The sequence below is a fragment of the Paramisgurnus dabryanus genome, chromosome 22, assembly GCF_030506205.2.
Source record: "Paramisgurnus dabryanus chromosome 22, PD_genome_1.1, whole genome shotgun sequence".
NCBI lineage: Eukaryota > Metazoa > Chordata > Actinopteri > Cypriniformes > Cobitidae > Paramisgurnus > Paramisgurnus dabryanus.
Genome location: NC_133358.1, coordinates 29,247,315 through 29,272,670, shown reverse-complemented (window position 1 = coordinate 29,272,670; position 25,356 = coordinate 29,247,315). Strand labels below are relative to the sequence as shown.

At 37.1% G+C, this 25,356-nt stretch overlaps 3 protein-coding genes and 1 pseudogene across 7 annotated transcripts in view; 2 read left to right on the top strand and 2 right to left on the bottom strand.

Moving 5' to 3' along the window:
- Positions 1 to 291: 291 nt before the first annotated feature.
- On the bottom strand, positions 292 to 18,361 carry LOC135740394 (voltage-gated potassium channel KCNC1-like). Of its 2 annotated transcripts, none has more exons than XM_065258724.2 (3): positions 18,239 to 18,361; positions 3,653 to 4,139; positions 292 to 3,467 (listed from the first exon to the last, which is right to left on the bottom strand). In XM_065258724.2, the coding sequence occupies exons 2-3, from the start codon at positions 4,106 to 4,108 to the stop codon at positions 2,670 to 2,672; spliced, it is 1,254 nt and encodes a 417-aa protein (XP_065114796.1). In that variant the 5' UTR covers positions 4,109 to 4,139; positions 18,239 to 18,361; the 3' UTR covers positions 292 to 2,669. The 2 variants fall into 2 exon arrangements, with proteins under 2 accessions (XP_065114796.1, XP_065114795.1); XM_065258723.2 differs by lacking the exon at positions 18,239 to 18,361 and adding an exon at positions 4,277 to 6,560.
- On the top strand, positions 7,611 to 9,548 carry LOC135740588 (C-C chemokine receptor type 7-like). The gene is made up of 2 exons (XM_065259052.2): positions 7,611 to 7,901; positions 8,008 to 9,548. Exon 2 carries the CDS (start codon positions 8,010 to 8,012, stop codon positions 9,108 to 9,110), a length of 1,101 nt encoding a protein of 366 aa, XP_065115124.1. The 5' UTR covers positions 7,611 to 7,901; positions 8,008 to 8,009; the 3' UTR covers positions 9,111 to 9,548.
- Positions 16,060 to 18,366, bottom strand: LOC135740393 (voltage-gated potassium channel KCNC1-like; annotated as a pseudogene).
- Positions 18,367 to 22,000: 3,634 nt separating this feature from the next.
- fmnl1b (formin-like 1b) overlaps positions 22,001 to 25,356 on the top strand; it is a 29,746-nt gene continuing 26,390 nt past the window's right edge. For all 4 annotated transcript variants that reach the window (XM_065258718.1, XM_065258720.1, XM_065258717.1 and 1 more), the window contains exons 1-2: positions 22,001 to 22,703; positions 22,888 to 23,327. In XM_065258718.1, coding sequence (XP_065114790.1) covers positions 23,181 to 23,327 — 147 coding nt within the window. In that variant the 5' untranslated portion in view covers positions 22,001 to 22,703; positions 22,888 to 23,180. The remainder of the gene's footprint in view (positions 22,704 to 22,887; positions 23,328 to 25,356) is intronic.

The window sequence follows — 25,356 nt, the reverse complement described above, 5'->3', positions numbered from 1 at the left end:
AGCCAGAAAAACACATCTGTCCATGTAATGAAACACAGCTGCAGGGTGACGACATCCGGTCACCCCACCAATGAACAATTACAGCCTCTCAACTTCTGTCTTCAGCTGCAGAAAAACACTCGATACACAGATCACAAAAACAAAATGTGATGGACTTCTTGTTCACAGTTCATAAGGACTTCATTCTTACAGGAATATTGCGGCGTCAATAACACTGTACAGTAATACATGATCTAACATGCATGGCCCAACCCTAACCCCCGGGCCATAATATGAAATGTTCAGCAAGGAAAGAGTGCACACATTTAATTTGTAAAAATGAACAGAACAGTCTTTGACATGTTTTTTTTCTTGACTCAAATGCACACATACATACAGTAGCCACTTACATTTCAAACAATCTTTTGAGGGCAAAGAACCAAAACAAAAGTGTTGACTAACTTTTTTGTCAAATACAAATAGCCTATATCAATTAATTCAATCAGAGTAAGTTACATCTGAAATGGGGTTAATGTTTATTTACATTTTGTTTAATGACTGATTTAATGTGGCTCAATTGTGCCATCAATGCATTTGCACAACAACTGCATAATGTTATAAAATGGTGTAATTTTAAATGCATAAAATATACCTCTAAACACTGAAAATGACATGAACAACAGTCACGTGGTTGATATTAATGTTCAGCGCTGCAAAAGCAATAATGTTGTAAACAATGTTCGAATTGAAGGGGTGCTGGGGTGATCCCAGACCTCCTATAAGCATTGAGGGACACCCTATAAAGAACAAAATATAAATTAGGGTCCCCTGGTTTTTATTAAAATTAAAATACTGCATGCATTAAAATGTCTATGTCAATGTCAATGTCTCCGCCTCTCAGTCAATGTCTCCGCCTCTCAGTGGCATGTAACTTTTTCTATATCCCACAAAAACTTAAAGTTAGTTAATGTATTTTCTTCGAATAGAGCTCTTGTGTTCACTAATTCTTTTTTTTCAATTGGCGTGTAGTTTTACCAACATATTTTTTTCATTTGATTAAAACATGAAAAAAAATGGATCACACCTTCCTTTGTGAAATCACAGCGACCCTATAATGAAAAGGCTTGGCCGTGGGGATCTGAACATAATTTGAACACTGGCTGTAATCTACACTTTTTTTCAATTTTAATTTACTACAAATAAAAACTTAAAATGTGTTTATATAAAATTATTAAAGGAACGCATTTTGCATAAAATTTTACCATACTGTATGTGAAGTCTGCCGTTGTATCCAGAAATGAATCTAAAACAGTGGCGGCCGGTGACTTCTTTTTTCGAGGGCACTCCATGCAAAGTTCATCACAACATGTATGTAGCCCATAATGTGTGTGGTTCGTAATTTTAAAATATGTGTTCTGCGCGTCGAGTGATCCTATGTGTATCACGTGTCTTGTCAAAATAAGTGCCTGTTGAAGTACGCACCTAAAGAGTTTATGATAAAAAAGACGTTTGCGTTTGCCAGATACTTGCATAATCTCATGCGTAATCAGAGTTTAGTGTCAAGGGAGTTTCTTGCATGATTTTTGTGAACGTGAGCGTCTCTTTTATCATAAACGGTTTTGACACGTGTGCAGCAGGCACTTATTTTGACAAAAAACACATGATGTGCATGGTTAACATAACACAACAAACACATATTTTGAAAACACAAGCAACACACATGACACTCCGAACACATACTTTGAATTTGCGCCCCTCGGATGAGCAGTCACGAGCCGCCACTGATCTAAAAATCTACTAATATATCAAGACATCACATTTTTAAACATACCTTTTTAACACATCGAGGGTTTAATGCGAAGTGCATGATCTTTGAAAGCCAATGTTGACTTTCGAAATCACCTAAAAAACAACCCCCCTACCCCAATAGAATCTGGACCTTTTTATTTGATAGACCCGCCCCACACATACGCAACCCAGGCAACGATGTCGGTTAGTAGACACGCCCCTTACTGCTGATTGGCTACAAGTGTGTTTTGGTACTCCGCCCGACTCCCTAGTGTTTTTCAAAAATCATGCACCCCACCTTTAACAGCACATTACCGTACTCGCGTTTGGAAGTGTTATGAGTGTTTCTGATTAGATTTTAATTATTCAGATAATAAAATGCAGCAGCAATGAGCCCGTGCTCGCATTCAAATGCTGGTGACGTCTGCAGTGCTTGCCACCTGAATGAAGCGACATGTAATATGATTAAAAAAAAACTATAAATCTCTAAAAAATTACAAGGATGGAGCACAGAACTGATAGCATTGTGCATATTAAATGACCAAAAGACAAAAGAAATGATTGATGGGAGCTTCTTTGATTTGGAGGTTGCATGCATACTTGGCTCAAAAAACTGCATGACGCCTCTAGCTAACATAAACTAACAACGAACAATACTTCAACAGTATTAATTAATCTTAGTTTATTTCAGCATTTACTAATATATATTTAAAATCAAAAGATCATTATTTAATGCACGATGAACTAACAAGAAAAACGGTATTGGCATTAACAAAGATTAATAAAGGATTTTTTTAATGGGTTGGCAAATGGGGGGAGCAAGAATCAGTCAAGGGGGGACCAAAACACAATTTATATCAAACTGTACATTTCCCTGATATGTTTAGATACCCAACTCTGCTCTAAGCGGAGATCCTGAAATATGGGTCAGCATTAGACTTCTTCATTTTGGGTATTGCAGTCTTTGCCTTGACCAATGAATAGAACATGATGAAGTTATTGACGATGATTGGCACTGGTAGGACAATGATGAAAACCCCAACCGTTGCACATAGAGCCGCAACAAACCGACCTGGAACACTAATGGGTAGCATGTCTCCGTAACCCACTGTGGTCAGTGTCACCACAGCCCACCAAAAGCTGGATGGGATGTCATGAAAGTAATTTTCAGACTCATCTAGTTCTGCGTAATAAACCATGGTACCGAAGATGACGGTGCAGCAAAACAGAGCCAATGGAACAGCGCAGAGGGCCGGCGCGCTGGCATGCAGCGTGTGGATGAGGACTCTCACGCCATACACGTGCTGCATCAGTTTGAAGACACGCAATAAACGTATGCATCGCATTACATGGAAGAAACCCAACACTTTGATGCAGAGTTCCCCCGAACACAATTGAAAGAATATCGGGAAGAGGGCCAGCAGGTCCACGATGTTCAGAAGGTTCATGAAGAAGCAACATTTGCTTGGGCAACAGACGAAACGTATCAGGAACTCCAAGATGAACCATATCGAACACACTAACTCGATAGCACCAAAAACTCCAGAATTTTTTCTATAATAAATCATTTCTTCTGTCCAGCTCGTGTTGTGTGCCAAAGTTTGATTGTGCGGGATCTCAGGATTAATGTGTTCATTGGTGTTAAGAGTGAACGCAATAATGGAGAGCAGGATGAAGAGTAGAGATGTAACAGCGATGACCTGTCAGAAAACAAAAACAACTTTGGTCTATCATTTCCTATTCTAATATTTCTAATTAATGCATTATGACTTGCATTACAGTGCATTTAAGGTATACATGTCCCCCACGACCTTTGACATTTAAAACCATGTGTTATACTTTTTATTGCTTTGGCAAAACCCACAAACCAACACTGTTGCAATACCTTAGCAGCGACAGATGAAAGTGGGTCATCAAACAGCGCCCATAACATCGAGTTGTTGGGTTTGTTCCTTTGGTCCATCACCGAAGGGTCGATCTTAGCCAAGCTTTCCATTGCATCTCTATGTTTTCGAAACGCAACCCAACAGCAGGGCTCAACATCTGCAACGCTGATACCCCAGAAATCAAACTCTTCCTCCAGCAGAACCCCACACAGGTTGGTGGGACAGTGCAGCTTTCCACTTCTGTAGTAATGAAGGATATGGGTGAATATTTCGGGGTGACGATCAAAACAGACTTCTTTAGGAGGCGTCTCGGTGTCAACCAACTTGGCGAGCCGTGACCCTGGAACGGTCATTAGGGTGCTTTTGTACGTCTCATGTATGACCCCACCGACAATTAGCACAATTTTATCACTGATGTCCTTTGATGGACCCTTTGAGAAATCTGCAGAACTCATAGTGGCGGATCGAGAGCTTGCGTGCTTGTTTCTAAGAAATGAAAGATTTATCATTAGGAAGTACTAATAAAAAATATACAATTTGAAATTCTTGTTTTTGCATTAGATAATCACAAGAAAAATGTAAATATTGCTGTCAGCATGAAATGAATCACAAGTTGATCTTACCTTTTTTCGTGGGAGTGGATTTTTTAAGCTATATTCTTGAAGGAGACAAGTTAAAAGCTTTCCTACACGTTTAGCTTTGTTGGGTAGCTTGTGTCTTGCTGTTGTGAAACACTAAGACTTTCTAACACAGACTTTATACTGCTTTGCATTCCAACCCCTATTATTCTCAGGGGTGAAAAAAGCTATTCATCTGTCCATGTAATGAAAGACAGCTCCAGGGGGACGACATCCGGTCACCCCACCATTGAACAATTACAGTCTCTCAACTTCTGTCTTCAGCTGCAGAAAAACACTCGATACACAGATCACAAAAAAAAATGTGATGGACTTCTTGTTCACAATTCATAAGGACTTCATTCTTACAGGAACATTGCGGCGTCAATAACACTGTACAGTAATACATGATCTAACATGCATGGCCCAACCCTAACCCCCGGGCCATAATATGAAATGTTCAACAAGGAAAGAGTGCACCCATTTCATTCATAAAAATGAACAGAACACAAAGACAGAACATTTTTGTCTTCGACATGGTTTTTTTCTTGACTCAAATGCACACATAGCACTATTCAGACGGGATTAGTTTTCCAAACAACGTTTGAGTTTCAACGTGTCCCCGAGGACGTCTGTGATTTTATGTACCGATTCGGACGGGATTAAAAATGATGCAGGCTATTCCAGAGATGGGAGTGTCTGTTTCATGCATTTGGGCGTTTCAAAAGAGCACGTGCTCTGGATACATTTGTAATGTTTAATATTTTGCTTTAAATGTAAAATTATGACAGAACAGGTAATTTAATAATTTAATTTTAACAAATCAAAATAAAATATACAAATCCTACTAAAGTAACGTTAGCCTATACGTGTTTTATATAACTGTCTGCTAATAATAAACCCAAAGAAATGAAGAAATAATGATTAATAACAATTTATTATCTTTATTAATTAACATTAACATTCCGGAGTTGAACAACTTTGAACGGAGTTTCTTATAACGTTACTGATATTACAGTGGTCAGTCTTAAAAGTATTTGATATTCAGCTCGTCTTGATTTAATTATTTTATTTTGCCGAATGCGAAAAAACATCCATATCTGAATAAATGGGACGCATTAGTAAGACCTTAGGGCAGATCACGTTGGCCAAAACACGAAATGAACCGCGTTTTCAAAAGATATTGCGGGCAAACACAGACATTTGCATCCGGACGGGATTAAATTTCTCAGAGGACCTCTGAGTTCGGCGAAAAACAGTAGGTAAATTGCTCTGGAATTCTTACGGAGGTCGTCAGAGAAAAACACAGACATGGCCGATTCGGACGGGATTAAAAACACAGAGGACCTCTGAGAAGCACGATTTTCTCAGAGGTCCCCCTGTAAAACTAATCTGTCCGAATAGGGCTTAGCCACTTACATTTCTAACAATCTTTTGAGCGAAAAGAATGAAAATAAAAGTGTTGACCAACTTTTATGTCAAATACAAATAGCCTATCAATTAATTCAATAAGTAAGTTACATCTGAAATGGGGTTAATGTTTATTTATGTTCTTTTTAATGACTGATTTAATGTGGCTCAATTGTGGCATTAATGCATAGCTGCATTATGTTATAAAATGAATGTAATTTTAAATGCATAAAGTTTACCACAATGAACATGACATGAAGAACAGTGATGTGATTGAATTTAATTTCAGCGCTGCAAAAGCAATAATGTTGTAAACAGTGCTCGAATTGAAGGAGGGGGTGGTCCCAGACCTCCCATAAGCATTGAGGGACCCCCTATAAAGCACAAAATATGTTTTATTAAAATTAAAATACTGCATGAATTTAAAATGATAATGCTGCGCTGCCACAAAGTGAAAATGTCCATTATTTGTCCTAATTTAGCAATAAACTAATTCAAAAGATTTCTGTATAAATGTAAACTCTCAAGTATGTTTCACACTGTTTTCTGGAAGAATTGAGAGATTTATTTAGATTTAGGATTGGGTTAGGGGCTTTTAAAATATTCTTCTCAAACTATTATTTCACACTAATTTGAGGGGTAAAAATAGTTCGGGGTTTCTTTGATTAAAACATTGATCCAGGACCAACAAAAAAAAATGTTTATCCAGGATCACATCTTACTTTGTGAAATTACAGCAACCCTATAATGACAGGGCTTGGCCGGGGGGAGGTGCTTAGCTAGGGAACCCCCCATAATCTTTGACATAATTAAAACACTGGCTATGATTTACACTTTTCGAGTTTTTTTTAACTTTTAAATTATGTTAATATAAAATTATTAAAGGAACGATTTTGCATTACATTTTGTATTACATGTTGTATCTAAAAAATGAATCAAGAAATCTACTAATATATCCAGACATCACAATTTTAAACATACCTTTTTCACACATCGAGGGTTAAAGGCGGGGTGTGCATGATCTCTGAAAGGATATTTGAAATCACCTAAACAAACACACCCCTACCCCAATAGAATCTGGACCTTCTTTTGATAGACCTGCCCCTTACTGCTGATACTTACGACTCCCTTTTCCAAAGTGTTTTTCAAAAATCATGCACCCCGCCTTTAACTGCACATTAGCGTACTAGTTTGAAGAGTTTGGAGGTGTAATGCTGCGTTCAGACCAGCCCTGGTATCGATGTCAATGTTAAGTCAATTTGACGCCTCAAATGCGGCTGGTGTGATTCAATTTTAATTCTTTAGATAACAAAATGCATCCGTAAGGAGCCAACGACCGCGCTCAAATCTTGATGACGTCTGCGCTGTGTGTTTGCAGTGCCTCTGCCACCTGAATGAAGCAACATGTTACATGATCAAAAAACAGACCAAACATTAAACAGACCAAAAGACAATAATGTCTAAAAGCTTTGTGACAATATGTACAGCTAACAAGCCAAAGAACCCAGAAATAAGTTTTTATAAGCTGTCGAGCTGTAAAAAACTGCTTTTAAGGAGAAAAAAGTGGATCGCCGACTATGTTTCCCCCTAGTGGATGCAGTTCTACTAATATGACTCAAAAGTGGAAAAAGCAAACTTTTCATAGTACTCATATTATGAGTACTATGAAAAGTTTGCTTTTTCCACTTTTGTGTCTTAAAACGCTCGTTTTTTGGGGTCGACAGCTTTTAAAAACTTATTTACAGATTAAACTTAAAAACAGAATGATACATAAAAGCTGCTGTGTGACAAGGTGTACAGCTAACAAGCCAAAAAAAAAAAAAACAGAAATAAGTTTTTATAAGCTATCGACCTCAAAAAACGAGCGTTTAAAGACACAAGAGTGAAAACAGGCAACTTTTCATAGTGCTCATATTAGTAGAACTGCGTTCACTAGGGGGAAACGTAGTCGGCGATCCACTTTTTTTTCCTTAAAGGCTGGGTCTTACGGCTCGACAGATTATAAAAACTTATTTCTGGGTTTTTTGGCTTGTTAGCTGTACATATTGTCACACAGCAGCTTTTAGACATTATTCTGTTTTTGTTATAAGCCAGAAATGACAAGGAGGCAGCCTCTCGCAATACAAAGTCAATGGAGACGGTTTTCCCCGGTGGGCGTGGTTTTCAGGCTGCGCTCTGACTTTGTTTACCACCGAAATAACTTTGAAGTTGTTATATTAAGGTAAAATAACTGCATAGTGTGTCTTTAACTAAGGGACTTTATTTCAATTTGACACCTAACCTATAGCTCATTAAAACATATTCTGTTTCTCTTCTATGTTTTACAGGAATGGCAAGCTACGATCTAACCACAGACAATTATGTAACTCCGTTTAATTACGATTATGACTCGACCGACAGCACAATTGAACCTGACATTGTTGAGCTATGTGAAGCCAGCGAAAAGCAAGAGTTGACAATCAGGATTGTCCAGACAACACTCTTCGTCATCGTTTTCCTTATAGGCATAGTTGGAAACGGGCTGGTCATTGCCACCTCCGCGCTGTACCACCGTCTTCGTTGCATGACCGACATTTTCCTTTTCTACTTCGCTCTGTCTGATATGTTGCTCCTGTTGACTTTGCCACTGCAGACAGGCGAAACTCTGATGGGCAGCTGGGAGTTTGGCGAGGGGCTCTGTAAGCTAAACCGTGGCATGTATGCCATTAACACCTACAGCGGCCTGCTGCTTTTGGCATGCATTAGTGTGGACCGCTATTTGGTGGTGGTGGTTCGCACCAGGGCCGTGCGAAGGGTGAATTCTGGGGTGCTGTCTGCGATTGGGGTTGCACTCACCTCTATCGTGCTGAGCCTGCCGGACTTGCTCTTCTCATCTGTAAGCAAAGATATGGGTACGAATAACTCCTTGTGTGACATGACCGTGTGGGAAGATGAAGGAAGTAAATGGAAGCTATGGGCCCAAGTGGCAAAAATTGCAGGGATTTGTATTCCCTGCGTGGCAATGGTAGTTTGTTACGGTGCAATAGGCCGTGTGTTGGTCCGTGCCGGCGGGCAAGGCTGGCGTAGGCAGAGAACTCTTCGTCTGATGGCATTGCTCGTGGCACTGTTCCTGCTGTTTCAGTTACCGTACACCATTGTGCTTTTAGTCAAAATATTCAAGACATCACTAACCTGTGACGAATTTACCACAATCCAACTTGAGGAAAACATCACGCTGAGCCTAGCCTACGTACGTTGCTGTCTGAATCCTCTGCTTTACGCTCTGGTTGGTGTGAGGTTCAGAAATGACATTGCAAGATTGTTGACGGATACCGGGTGCATGTGCCTGTCACATCTAACACCACCTTATGAGAATGGCAGCTCGGTTACGCCCTCCTCACCTGCTCCGTCCACTGTGACGCACCAGTCCTCCGTCTACCTGGCTGCTTAAACCACACCTGAAAAACTGGCAAATACCAACCAAACCTTCATTTTTTCCTGAGCCTGTATCTAAAATAAATTCATTATTATTCATTATTAGAGACATAACTGCATTTGATAGATTTAAAAGCATATTTTTATTTTTAAAGAGTGTGCCATGTATGCTGCTTGGTAATGTTTCGGTAGTTTTGTAATATTTTTTTTCTTCCTATTTTTAGTATAATGACAGTACGTTTTGGTACAAAAATAATAAAAAAAACAAATAATTATTTGATAAAATACTTTCTTGCTGTACAGAATATATCTCACTGTTGTTATTTTGTATTTTACAGCTTAACATGCTTGCAAGACATGCATTTTTTTCTTTCTTTAATTTCCTTTATTTTCAAATAAGCACCAAGTTTTTTTTATAGAAAAATGCAAATAAAAGTCAGTCTGAACTTAAGTAGTCTTGTATATTTGAACAGGAACATCTTAAAGGGATAATATTCTGTCATCTACTCACATTTACATGTAGGCATTTAGTAGATGCTTTTATCCAAAGCGACTAACAAAGATTAAAAAACAATAAAGCGATATGTTATAGGGAGGCAATATACAAAAGGGACTTATACCAAGTTTTCACTATTCCAACACAATACTTGTTGAGAGAAGAAGAAAGAGTTAGTATGATTTTTTTTGTCTTATTCTTCTTCTAGAAGAGATAGAAATACGGTCAATATCTATGTCAAATATTTTTTGGAAGAAATGGGTTTTTAATTGTGTCTTGAATATTGCCACTCATTAAATGTTGTTGGTATGAATGTCTTAGTTCTGGTGAACAAAAAGGAAGATATTTTGAGTAATGTTTGTATTTTTTTCTTACTATAGAAGTGAATGGGGCTCATAATTTGGTTACATTCCTCAAACAGAACACAGAAATTTATACAGGTTTGTAACAACATGAGAGAAAGAAATTGATAACTGAATATTTACTTTTGGGTGAACTATCCCTTTAACAGTGAAGAACATCAAACCTTAAAAATTGAAGCACTCTTTTGTTCCTCTCTTCACCTTCTGCTCAAAGCTGTGTGGAGAAATGTTAAACAATACATTTTACTGATATAACGCCACTCAAAACAGTTTAATTATAATATTTATGTAAAAAAAATAGACAATGTTTGTACCACCTACCATCATTACGTTCTACAAAGTGCATTAGGTCCTCCTCAGCCACACCCAGTAACTAGATGGCCAAATCCCTTTACCCTTTCATTAACCATGGTTTTGCCAATTTAATACACCAATAAATATTTTTCAATTGTTAAACTCACCCAATCACAATGATTTACCAACAAGTCATCATTATTATGAGAGTGCAAACTCTCTTCTGCCACTCGCTGAGAGGCTTAAAGATTCAACGGGGCAAATTATATAGATCATAGACCTTCTGGAGTCTAATGCATACTTTCGCTGCGTGGTTATGATTTGTTGTGTGTTTTTTTTTAAACCTTGCCAGGTAACTCTGCTGAAAAAACAGCTAAAACAACACTATGCCAGATTGGCCTTAGTTTTGTTGAATGGTTTTAAAGATGGTTTATCTAATGGGTTAGCTGATCTTTCTGCCAACCCAAGACCAGCTGAAGAATGACCAAAACCCCTGTAAAACTAGCCAGCTGAAACCATGCCAATATGTGTGTGTGTGTGTGTGTGTGCCAAAAATAACTGAAATTGACCAAATCTAACAGCAGAGGGCGCTGATGATGAGTTGTATACAGCAGTGCTCCCCAAATCTTTATAAATCCTTCTGTGTACTCTCTGTACTGTACCCCCCTCTCTTCAGACTCGCAAATAAATACTAGTGTCACACAAAGGAATATAGCATATGTTTTATGTAGCATATTAAAGGCGGAGTCCACGATGTTTGAAAAACGGTTTGGAAAAGGAGACGGGCCGACTACCAAAACACACTTATAGCCAATCAAATCAAATCAAATGCCGGGTTGCGGTATGTGTGGGGCGGGTCTATCAACAGAAGGTCCAGATTCTATTGGGGTAGGGGCGTGTTTGTTTAGGCGATTTCAAATATCAACACTGGCTTTCAAACATCATGGACTCCGCCTTTAATATGATCATATAACACATTTTGTATTTATAACCAGGGTGCGATTTGCCGGGGGGGATGCGTGGGATTTCCCCCTTTCTGGTCAATGTATCCCTGCCTCTGCTTAATTATTTTTATCCCCGGTGGGGATAAATTTATCCCCCCCTCAAAGTGATCAGTGCTACTACACTTGTGGCGAGACGGATCACAAAACTTATCACTGATCCGTGGTTTGATTAAAGTCAATTTTGTTTTAAAATGCGCTGCTTTGGCTGGCTCTGATACAGCTGCCGCGCAGCCTCTCTGTATTCACCACTCTGCATGCAGACTTGCTCAATGTCCCGCCCACGGCGCTATCTGATTGGTTACAGACCCGGTTACACCTCACGAGTAGCCTATCAACACATGCGAGATGGTTATGGAGCTGTGTGTCGAAACGGTGTAATGGTGCGTTCCAGGCAGGTTTTTAAACCCGTGAGTTACGACTTCAAAACCACGACTCACGACCTTATGCGTTCCAGGCAGCCCGTAACTCGTGTTTTTACAACCTTCTACCGGTGAAAGTGCACTGGAACGGCAGTCAAACCCGTGACTTCCCACCCGTGAACTCGTACTAGATCGATGTACTCCCAGTTCAGAGTCGTGAGGCGTGGTTTTGAACTCGTGAGTTACGGGTTACGGGTTGCCTGGAACGCAGCATAAGGCAGCATATTCATCCGCTTATTATTAAAGCGGGAATAAACATCACAATCTGATTATCTGTTTATGATGACAAGCAGAGTTAGTGTCCCAGTCACACCACTGAGAATGGCCGAAGTTACACGCAGATGAGGCGTTTAGCGAGGCGAGGGCGCGTCCAGTTTGCGCAAATGAGGCTAAGTGACTATACATAATGCATCTGTCTTTTCTATCATTTCACTGTAGCTCCGCATTGCGGTGTAAAGTTAATATTATTACTTTAAAAGCAGCAGTAAAACTGTTTCTACTGTAATGGTTTAACTTTGCAATCAAGACATTGTTCATATTTATATTTAAGTTGACACTACATTGTGCCATACAGTTTTGCCATTCAAGATTTAATTCTTACGCGTTTTTCGTTGTGCATGATCACAGTTCATATGTGTGGGGAAAGATAAGCTATTAGAATAAAAATATTGCGTAAGGCTGCTTCATGAGTTAATAAGAAAAAAGATTTTACAATTCCTGCAAATGCAGTGATGAAGTTAATGTTCTCATGATTTATTTTTATGAATTAAAATGTTTTGAAATGTGCTGTGAACAGACGCATTATGTCAAGAATGATAAAAAATCGTCAATAAGCTCATAATTTGCGCTAAAATAGTCTAAATGTTAAGTTTTAAAACCATTTTAAAAAGCTGGTTATATTTTGATGTTTCTGCGCAAGTTCAGCAGACAGTGAGGTTCGGGTTGTTCCGATCAGAGCTCGTGAGCGGAGAGCGCATTTCTGAATATTAGAAATATTTTAATTAGAAATACATAAAAAAAATAATAATAATATTATAATGGATTTTTGTTAGGTCAGACAATGATTACCAAATTTCTCTCTCATATTGCTCTTCTTAACCACTGAAAACAGTCAAAAAAGTAAAAACTAGTGGTGGGTACAAAATAACCCATACGGAAATGTAATATATGTGAATATATGAAATATCCCTATATGAAATATATGGTAATATAAAGTAGAAACATATATGTACATATATGTACAACCATATATGACACCTATTCGAAAATGGAACAATTTCATATATTGACATATATGTCTATCCCATACAAATATATGTCTATGTGTGCAAAAAACATACATAGACATATATGTCATCTATATAATTATTTATATATGTGACATACATGACTTCACATATATGTCTAATATATGTTGCATACATATACTTATCATATATCATAAAATAATTAAATTTGAACCGTGGTTTTTATCTATTTTTCGCATGTTTCAGATCACAGGTAGGACGTACAACCCATTCACACAACTTAACACACAAACACAATTTATTATTTGTAATGTACCTGATGAGTCCAGTCGGGCCTCGAACCCGGGTCCTCACGTTGAAAGTCGTCCGCGCTATCCACTGATCCACCCAGCAGTTGGATGGGAGGGGCTAACAACTTAAGCTATTTGTGTGTTACTGAAGTAGGCGCTGTTTAGCTTGTATTTTACAGTGTTCGTTTTATTATTCCTCCTGTTTTTATTTTATGCAGGGGTACACAGTGCAAATTTAACCCTTGTGCATTGTTCAAATTTAATACATCCACTAAATTAAACATCTGTAAAAATGTATCAGATTATTTTTTCACTTTTTTTGCATAAATTTGTTAGTCAGTTCTGATCAAAACTACCAAATTTTTACAAAAATTCCATGATTTTAACTCTTTAATTGCCAAGTTCATAAGTGGATTTGGGGAAAATCTAAATGACAAATTTTCAATACAAAAAGTGATTGTAGACTGGATTTTTTTAACCTTTTTCGCAGTCTTGGGCATGTCAAATATAAAGTAAAAACATTGGCTTTTGATTATTGTTTTCTTCCTCATTTATTGTTAGTGGCTGTTTTTGCCCCATTGACTTCCATTATAACCACATTTTTTGATTGCAGAGCAATGACACCTTGTTATCATGCATTTTTGAATGTTGGTGGTTTTTCCTTTTGCAAAGAGGTCAAATTTGTCATTTTTACTGTTGATCACCATGTGGCACCATTAACCCTTTAGTAGACCTGTGCTGTGCAGAGCTTAATTTCTAGCTTGTACATTGAGTAATATGGGGGCGGTTTCCCGGACAGGGATTATCTTAATCCAGGACTAGGCCTTAGTTTAATTAGGAAATATAACTAGTTTTAACAAACATGCCTTACTAAAAACATTACCTGTATGCATTTTGAGGCAAAACAAAGGGCCCTGATGTATTTTAAGATATGTCAGTGCAAGTTGTTTTCAGTTTGGACAGCTCTTAAAAATGTTTTAGTCTAGGACTAGTCTATCTGTCCGGGAAACCGCCCCCATGGAGTATAACTCCATAATAAAAGTATAGTATTGTGCCAAATGCATGCAGTTTGAAACTAGGCAGGGTTATAATGTTATGACCCTAATAATTTTTAAACAATATATTTACAGACCTATATAGGCTATGTTGTTTTAGAAATCTAGACATAAAACATATTGATATCATATGGTTGGAGCATACAGTATCATGTAAAAATCCATCTTATATGGTTGTAAAATACAAACCCATATAAGAATTCATACATATACATATTTTAAATATATGTATTTAAATACATTTTAATATGAGTATTCCATATAGGTTTAAAACATATATCTTCATATATCAAGAGTATCTATATATGTGATATTAATATATGTATTTATATACATTTTAATATGAGTATTTCATATAGGTTTAAAACATATATCTTCATATATCAAGAGTATCTATATATGTGATATTAATATATGTATTTATATACATTTTAATATGAGTATTTCATATAGGTTTAAAAAATATATCTCATATATCAAGATTATTTATATATGTGATATTCATATATGTATTTATATACATTTTAATATGAGTATTTCATATAGGTTTAAAACATATATCTTCATATATCAAGAGTATCTATATATGTGATATTAATATATGTATTTATATACATTTTAATATGAGTATTTCATATATGTTTTAAACCTATATATTCATATATCCAGAGGATCTATATATGTGATATTAATATATTGCATATATATGTAACATATATGCCAAGATCGGTTTTGATATAGGGACATATATGTCATATATTACATTTCCGTATGGGAACTCATGACGAAATATGGTGGGTGCCCACCGCCTATGAAAACATCCCCCCCTCTGTTTTTTTCACAAATCGCACCCTGTTTATAACCATACTTATATGAAAAGGTTTCACAAAATTATAGATTTCTTTAAAGAGCACCTATCGATTCAGGTTTTTATTTTTTCTTTGGTGTGTATTAGTACATGTTAATGATATGCAAAAGGTACAAACCCCAAAGTAAACGATGACGTGAGTTATCATCTCCAACGTAAATCTCTTTTCTTAGACGACAACAAACACACGAAATGTAGGCAACAGTTTACTTCCTGGGATTGTTGACGTAGACAAGACCGACATTATCATAATTCCTCACAGCCTGTAAGTTAACACCTGTTAGAATTGCATTGTGAGCGAATCCTTCAAACATGGTAAAGAGCGTCATCAGAGGTATTCAGGCCAATTACAACATAGAGATAAGCTGGCCAATCAGAGACACAGAGCTTTTCAAATCCATGCGTTTCAGGAAGAGAGTGAAATCTGGAGCTACAAAAATGTACGGTATGTAAAATAATGTTTTTTTTTAAACATAAACCACGCAACACATCGTATTATACCAAATACATAAAATAACATTGTTTTCAGCAATGAAATAGATACACTTTATTAAAATGAAAAATGCTTCCATATAAATTCTTCCATATACAGTGATATACAGTGTGTAGTAATTTGCACCAAAGTGCAATAAATGTACTGACTATATGTTGAAGTTTAGTATTTAGTACATATATATATATATATATATATAATATATATAAATATAAATATAAATATATATAAATATAAATATAAATATATATAAATATAAATATATATATATCAATATAAATATATATCAATATAAAAATATATAAATATATATATATATATATATATATATATATATATATATATATATATATATATATATATATATATATATATATATATATATATATAAATAAATATATATATATATATATATATACAAACAGCACACGTTTGATAAGTTTTTGATCTGGTTAGGACTTAAAGGGACAGTAAGTAGGGTTTTAAGTGTTTTATTAATCAAAATCAATGTCTTTTTTCATAAATATGTCCTCGTTGGTGTCAAATGACCTCTGCCAATAATCTGACTTTTCTTTGTAAGCTTATAGAATTTCATCTCTTTACTTACATTGAACGGGTAAGTCCAAGGAGGCTTCCATGTCATTCCGCCATACTGAAAAGTATAAAAGCAGAGAGGGACAAAAAGCACTAGCCTACCAACACGTTTCCACAACACGTTTTCATTCAGAACACGTGAACCAGCTGAAACGGACAAGGAGATCAGTGATTACATAACGACTACCGTAGTTGCAACACGCATTTGGAAAAGCGAGGTGCTAGAGAGCACTATTCGTTTGAATGCAAACTACAATTTCACCACTAGATGGGGGGTAAATCCTACTTATTGTCCCTTTAACATTTTGCAGCATATAATTCGTGGTTGGGTAAAATATGGACAAAAGGTTAAATTCAATACATATTTTATCCAAAGCACAACTTATATCAACCTGTACATTTCCCTGATATGTTTAGATACCCAACTCTGCTCTAAGCGGAGATCCTGGAATACGGAGGGTCAACATTTAACTTCTTCATTTTGGGTATTGGAGTCTTTGCCTTGATCAATGAATAGAACATGATGAAGTTATTGACGATGATTGGCACTGGTAGGACAATGATGAAAACCCCAACCATTGCGCATAGAGCCGCAACAAACCAACCCGGAACACTAATGGGTACCATGTCTCCGTAACCCACTGTGGTCAGTGTCACCACAGCCCACCAAAAGCTGGATGGGATGTCATGAAAGTGAGACTCATCTACATATAGTTCTGTGTAATATATCATTGTACCGAAGATGACGGTGCAGCAAAACAGAGCCAATGGAACAGCGCAGAGGGCCGGCGCGCTGGCATGCAGCGTGTGGATGAGGACTCTCACGCCATACACGTGCTGCATCAGTTTGAAGACACGCAATAAACGTATGCATCGCATTACATGGAGGAAACCCAACACTTTGACACAGAGTTCCCCCGAACACAAGTGAAAGAATATCGGGAAGAGGGCCAGCAGGTCCACGATGTTCAGAACGTTCATGAAGAAGCGACATTTGCTCGGGCAACAGACGACACGTATCAGGAACTCGAAGACGAACCATATCGAACACACTATCTCGATAGCACCAAAAACTCTGGAATTTTTTCTATAATAAATCATTTCTTCTGTCCAGCTCGTGTTGTGTGCCAAAGTTTGATTGTGTAGGATCTCAGGATTTATGTGTTCATTGGTGTTAAGAGAGAACGTAATAATAGAGAGCAGGATGAAGAGTAGAGATGTAACAGCGATGACCTGTCAGAAAACAAAAACAACTTTAATGCATTTGGCAGACACTTTTATCCAATGTGACTTACATTACAGTGCATTTAAGGTAAACATGATGTTCCCCATGACCTTTGAAATTTAAAAGTATGTATTAAACTTTTTATTGCTTTGGCAAACCCACTAACTAACACTGTTACAATACCTTAGCAGCCACAGATGAAAGTGGGTCATCAAACAGCGCCCATAACATTGAGTTATTGGGTTTGTTTCTTTGGTCCATCACCGAAGGGTCGATCTTAGCCAAGCTTTACATTGCATCTCTATGTTTTCGAAACGCAACCCAACAGCAGGGCTCAACATCTGCAACGCTGATACCCCAGAAATCAAACTCTTCCTCCAGCAGAACCCCACACAGGTTGGTGGGACAGTGCAGCTTTCCGCTTCTGTAGTAGTGAAGGATATGGGTGAATATTTCGGGGTGACGATCAAAACAGACTTCTTTAGGAGGCGTCTCGGTGTCGACCAACTTGGCGAGCCGTGACCCTGGAACGGTCATTAGGGTGCTTTTGTACGTCTCATGTATGACCCCACCGACAATTAGCACAATTTTATCACTGATGTCCTTTGATGGACCCTTTGAGAAATCTGCAGAACTCATAGTGGCGGATCGAGAGCTTGCGTGCTTTCTGAGGTCAAATGAAAGATTTATCATTAGGATGTACTAATAAAAATATAGTTCTTGTTTTTGCATTAGATAATCACAAGAAAAATTTAAATATTGCTGTCAGCATTAAATGAATCACAAGTTGATCTTACCTTTTTTCGTGGGAGTGGAATTTTTTAAGTGATATTCTTGAAGGAGAAAAGTTAAAAGTTTTCCTAAAACGTTTAGCTTTGTTGGGTAGCTTGTGTCTTACCGTTGTGAAACACTAAGACTTTCTAACACAGACTTTATACTGCTTTGCATTCCAACCCGCATTATTCTCAAGGGTGAAAAAAAGCTATTCATTCCCCAAAAAATGTGTTGCCAGAAAAACACATCTGTCCATGTAATGAAAGACAGCTGCAGGGGGATGACATCCGGTCACCCCACCAATGAACAATTACAGCCTCTCAACTTCTGTCTTCAGCTGCAGAAAAACACTCGATACACAGATCACAAAAACAAAATGTGATGGACTTCTTGTTCACAGTTCATAAGGACTTCATTCTTACAGGAATATTGCGGCGTCAATAACACTGTACAGTAATACATGATCTAACATGCATGGCCCAACCCTAACCCCCGGGCCATAATATGAAATGTTCAACAAAGAAAGAGTGCACACATTTAATTCATAATATTGACAAAGACAGAACATTTTTGTCTTTGACATGGTTTCTTCTTGACTCAAATGCACACATACATACAGTAGACACTTACATTTCTAACAATCTTTTGAGCGAAAAAGAACATAAATTAAAGTTTTGAGCAACTTTTATGTCAAATATAGCCTATATCAATTAATTCAATCAGAGTAAATTACATCTGAAATGCGGTTAATGTTTATTTATGTTCTGTTTAATGACTGATTTAATTGTGCCATTAATGCTTTGCACAACAAAATGAATGTTATTTTAAATGCATAAAGTTTACCTCTAAACAATGAAAATGACATGAACAACAGTCACGTGATTTAATTAAATTTCAGCTCTGCAAAAGCAATAATGTTGTAATCAATGTTTGAATTGAAGGGGGGCTGCGGTGACCCCAGACCTCCTATAATCATTGAGGGACCCACAAAATATAAATAAGGGGCCCCTTGTTTTTATTAACATAAAAATACTGCATGAATTTAAACTTATTGTTCTGTGCTGCCACAAAGTGAAACTGTCCATTATTTGTCCTAATTTAGCAATAAACTAATCCAAAAGATTTCTGTATAAATGTAAACTCTCAAGTGTGTTTTGGAATTGAGAGGATTGTTAGATTTAGGATTGGGTTAGGGGCTTTTCAAATATTCTTCTCAAACTATTTTTTCACACTAATTTGAGGGGTAAAATGGTTAGGGTTTGAGTTAAGAATAATCTGGGGTCTCTTTGATTAAAACATGAAAAAAATGTTGATCCAGGATCACATCTTACATAGTGAAATCACAGCGACCCTATAATGACAGGGCTTGGCCGGGAGGAGGTGTTAAGATAGGGAACCCCCATAATCTTTGACATAATTTGAACACTGGCTGTAATCTACACTTTTCGTTTTTTTTTTTCAACTTTATTACAATTAAAAAACTCTTAAAATATGCCGGTGACTTCTTTTTTCGAGGGCACTCTATGTGAACTTCGTCACAACATGTATGTAGTCCGTCATGTGTGTGGTTCATAATTTCAAAATATGTGTTCTGTGCGTCGAGAGATTCTGTGTGCATCACGTTTCTTGTCAAAATAAGTGCCTGCTGCAGACGCGTCTAAAGTTTTTACGATAAAAAAGACACTCTCGTTTGCCAGATACTCGCATAATCTCATGCGTAATCAGAGTTTACTGTTAAGGGAGTGTCTTCCGTGTATTTTGTGAACGTGAGCGTCTCTTTTATCATAAACGGTTTTGACGCATCTGCAGCAGGCACCTTGACAAAACACATGATGCACATGGTTCACATGACGCAACAAACACATATTTTGAAAACACGAGCAACACACATGACACTCCGAACACATATTTTGAATTTGCGCCCCTCGGATGAGCAGTCACGAGCCGCCCCTGATCTAAAAATCTACTAATATATCAAGACATCACATTTTTAAACATACCTTTTTTATACATCGAGGGTTAAATGCGAAGTGCATGATCTTTGAAAGCCAATGTTGACATTTGAAATCACCTAAACAAACACGCCCCCACCCCAATAGAATCTGGACCTTTTTATTTGATAGACCCGCCCCACAAATACGCAACCAGGCAACGATGTCGGTTAGTAGACACGCCCCTTACTGCTGATTGGCTACAAGTGTGTTTTGGTACTCGGCCCGACTCCCTAGTGTTTTTCAAAAATCATGTACCCCGCCTTTAACTGCACATTACCGTACTCGCGTTTGGAAGTGTTATGAGCGTTTCTGATTCAATTTTAATTCTTCAGATAACAAAATGCAGCAGCAAGCAGCCCGCGACCGTCCTGAAATGCCAATGATGTCTGCGACTGCGCTGTTGCGTCTGCAGTACCTGCCACCTGAATGAAGCGACATGTAACATGATCAAAAAACCCTATCAAAATGGCGAAAAATCTCTGAAAAGTGACGAGGATGCAGCACAAAACTTATAACATGGTGCATATTAAACAGACCAAAATACAAAAAAAAAAAACAGATTTGGGCGCTTCTTTTATTTGGAGGTTGCATGCAAAATCTGTTTGGCTCAAAAAACTGGCACGTGCATGACGCCTCTAGCTAACTAACTTCAGCATTTACTAATACATTTTAATGGGGTAAGTAAACAAATCTTGAACATTTTTTTCTTAAACACTAAATTCAAGAAAAAATCAAGAAAAATTAGCTTACCCCATAGGCAGATTTTTTTGCTCGTTTTATGCACAAAATCACTTAAATTTGATATTTTTGGTCTAAAAACTAGACTTATTTTCTTGGGTCATTTTACTCATCAAGAAAAAGCATCTTAATTTAAGAATTTTTAGAATTTTTTTTCTTGAAAATCATTTTTTGCAGTGCACTGTTAATGCATAAATTTAACAAATCTATTGTAAAGTGTTAACAAAAATCCAAGCAAGATAAAGGGGCTGATGACGAACCCCAAACACTATTTTTATCAGCTTCATCCCTATAAAAATTCCTGCATGATGTCAATGTTTAAGAGTGGAGCCTGCTTTTCATGGTCACCGTGGATTCCCAGATTTGTTTAATTTAAAGTTATTTAATTCAAGTGATCTGACAAATATTGATATTTAATGCCAGCAGCAGCATAAATGCATTGTGTCCAATAAAGCCATGGTGCTGTGAATCTGCTGGAGAGTCAGTAGAGGGCGCAATTGCTCAATTTTCCTCAGTAACTAAACTGCAAGATTGTATCATGCTTGAAAACTTCATTTCATTCAGTTTTAACAAAGAATAAACTATTACTTATTAAATCTTGGTAGATTATAACACATTTGTTTTTTACCCTAAACTTAAAGGTGCAGTGTGTAAATTTTAGAAGCATCTAGTGGTGAGGTTGCAAATTGCAACTAACGGCTCAATACACTGCTCACCCCTCGCTTTTGAAACACATAGAGAAGCTACAGTAGCCGTCACCGGTAAAACATGTCATCGTCAGAGACAACTTAGTAAAAAATGTTTGTCTGTTAAAGGTTTCTGTAGAAACATGGCGGCACAAAATGGCGACCTCCACGTAAGGGGACCCTCTGTGTATGTAGATAAAAACGTCTCATTTTAATGTAATAAAAACATAACGGTTCATTATAAAAAGGTCTTTATACACCCCTGATAATATAGTTTTGTATATTATTTTGCATTTCTGTCAAGAGATCCTTCTAAAAATTACACACTGCACCTTTAAGGGTAAAAAATTTGCAGTGAAAAATGAAATATAGTCATAGTTTTTTGTCATATTCTATTACAGAAGTATCCAGGAACAACTTTGTGACTCCAAACTTTTGAATGCTAGTTCATATAAAACAGATCCTCAAAGGGAAAGTAAACTAACATCATTCAGCTGATTCCTCTGATGCGGCTGTTACATATCCTGTGGTTACTATTGGTTACCATTTGTCTTGCAAATTAACTCTAACCCTAACAAAAAAAAAGGCATCTCCATAGTAAAACAACAGGCGCCTGATCATTCCTGACTTTCAATCTGACGTGTTTCATGCATAATTGCTTTGGCCACTATTTGCATCGCCCCTTTGACTAAATACACAAAGCATCCACGATTTACAAAGTTTTTCTGTGACTTCAGAAATGAAGTTCAATATGAGTCCATGTGTGCCGTGTTGTGTGATCGCCTCCAGCATCATAGCAACCGACAGGTAACACGAGACGACGGTTGTAGGTGGATATACGAGTAAGGGACAAGCGTTCATATGACATACACACAGACAGATGATAAGTGTACTAGTACAGCACTAGGACCCAGAAGTCCTTTACTCTTAAGTCCTCCTCTCCTTACAGATCATTCATTTCTCTCCTCCCAACCTGAATCACTCACTCCAGGATGTAGCCCGCAGATGTCGCAGAAGCAGTCTGAGAAGATCAAGTGCTGGAGTATGAGAATAACAGCAAACATCTAAATGTAAGAAGATCATGTGGTTTAACATCTTCTGTGCTGCTGCATTACCAATGTTTTACTTTAAGTCTTCTTTTAGAAACTCTGCATGCATTTTGTCTTTATTCATATTTTTTTCTCTAAAGTGATCTATTGGATCTTCTGAGCATTGCTAACCAATCTCTAAATAACAAATACTGTGTTTTGCCAGGCTGGACAACATCATCAGATCTCTCATTTAGGGACCCTTGGCTTTACAAAAACTTTTCATCATTGTCATCGTTTAAAAAAGCAAGAAATTTAACTTGGATATGCACTGGACATCTACAGGACAAAACCTAAATTCTCATTGATTTGATCTCACCGTTAACCCTTTCGCCAAGTTGAAGTTTTCCGAATCAGTCAGTATGTGAACGGCCCCAGACACAGAGCTTCACTGAGCAAGACCTTACCATTTTCTGGACTGTATATGTTTACATGCGTGTGTAACTTGGGAATACCGCTATGGGGAACGCGGCAGGTAGTTTGGAGATGTCCCCCGGACGGGATGTTAAACGACCTTTGAGCACTTATGGGACGAAACAGCCACCGGCCCCTAAACTCCCCGTCCCACCTGAGGAGGAATTAGAAGAGAGGTTCAGCATTGTTTTGGTAAGCAACTAAATATTATATTTAACAATCATTGCACCGTACCGGGATAAGACTAAACTATGTAAATGTAAAAGCTGTCCAAAATAAAAACCACTTGCACTGACATATCTTAAAATACATCAGTGCCCTTTTGTTATGCCTCAGAATGCACACAAGTAATGTTTTTAGTAAGACATGTTGGTTAAAACTACATATATTTGCTAATTAAACTAAGGCCTAGTCCAGGCTTAAACTAATGCAAGTCCAGGAAACCACACCATTGGGTTATTTCAGGTTAACCCAGTTTACCTAAACTCACTATTTAGATTAACAGCATATGATTTTTTTTTTAAATGGTCCCTAGCTGTCTGTCACTGTATTTTCAAAAGTACACCTTTACACCTAGAGTTCATATTAGTACATCAAAGGTACATATTGGAACCAAATTAAAGGGTACCGCCCCAGTGACAGCTTGAGACCTTTTTTTAAGTGTATGAATGATGGTTAAAATGTTTGGCACTGCGGTAAGATAACCACACACATTTTACATCAGGAAACCGTGACGTGCATCTCTTTGCATGCATGACCAAACATTAAGATCACAAGGAGTTTTTCATAGTGATTCACCACCAGTCCATTCTGCGTATCCCTTATAAGAGACCTGTACTAATGCTTGAGTATAAGATAATGGGTGCACGAAGGGTATAAAGGTTTGTGTGTGTGTCTGACATCAGTCAAATCTACCCAAGCATGAGTGTTATGGAGCAGATAACTGGATTTTTAAAATGCCTGCATGGTGCACGTTTATGTTTTATCAACCATCCCCATCTAACTATTTAGAAAGAGAGAGTGTGTGTGTAAATGAAAGAAGGAAAGAGAGTCTATACATTAAAATAGGATATTAAAAACAATAACTATATACAAAATTTATAACCTACAGTATAGTAGCTTTAGGGTTTTGCTATTATCTAACCCAAAAACATTTTATAATTATAGGGTGGACAAAATAATCCGAACACATTTGTGTAGGCTACAGTGATAAAAAACATTGTGGTTATCTTTTGTAACTTTATATCGTCTAGGTTGCATGCCAAAAATGGTTTAGAGCAAGTTATTTGTGTTCAGTAAGAAATTGGTCAGATCTCCTAAGGTTGCTTATTTAGCAGGTGCATCTGTAATCTCAACATGTAAATATCTTTGTTTAAAAGAGAAATAGGGAGACTCCATACAGTGAACCGGTCTGGCTGTCCGGCTCAGTAAAGTCGAGTGTAAGGTATTTTAGGTTAATTAATTCTGCCAATATCCTTGATGCCGTTTCTAAATCAGATAAGCACTCCACACTTTTCAATCATATACAGAAGCGGTGAGTTATGCACAAATATTAAAATGGCACATATGCATCATTTATCTCAAACCATTTAAATTTCAACGTCTACCTAGAATCAGAGAGATAAAGAGTTTGTGACCTGGTGTGTGTGTGTTTCTATAATGTAAATAGGATGCAAATAATGCAAGAAGCATAATGGTGTATTAATGATATTGCATAAGTAAAATAACACGCGTATACATATACAGTACATTACGGCATAAATAGAAAAAAATCATTGATCATATTTACGTAGTAAAAGCAGTAAGTGTTCAAAACAATTGATGCATATTAATAATAGTGTCCTGAACTCATGCAAATACACTCACATGTACATTTACACACACAGTTTCCTTTGAATTCTGCTCTTATCTGTTATGAAGCTGTCAATGTGTGCATAGTCAAGTCAAATTGATTTCTATATTTAAGTGCATTTTTACTAACAGAGTTGAATAGTCATATGAGACCTCTGCAAAGTCTACAGTCTGTAATTTACAAATGGATCTTTCAGTTATTGATAGTTTGCCCGTGGCCACCCAAGAGCTGAAGCATCCATCTTCATCTGCATTTCACCTTTCCGCTGATTCAGAAACAGTCTGGAGTAAAATATTTTAAATATGCAATTAATACAAGTCGGCTGTTTTTAATACAGAATCAACACTGATATTTATTACGGCATAAAAC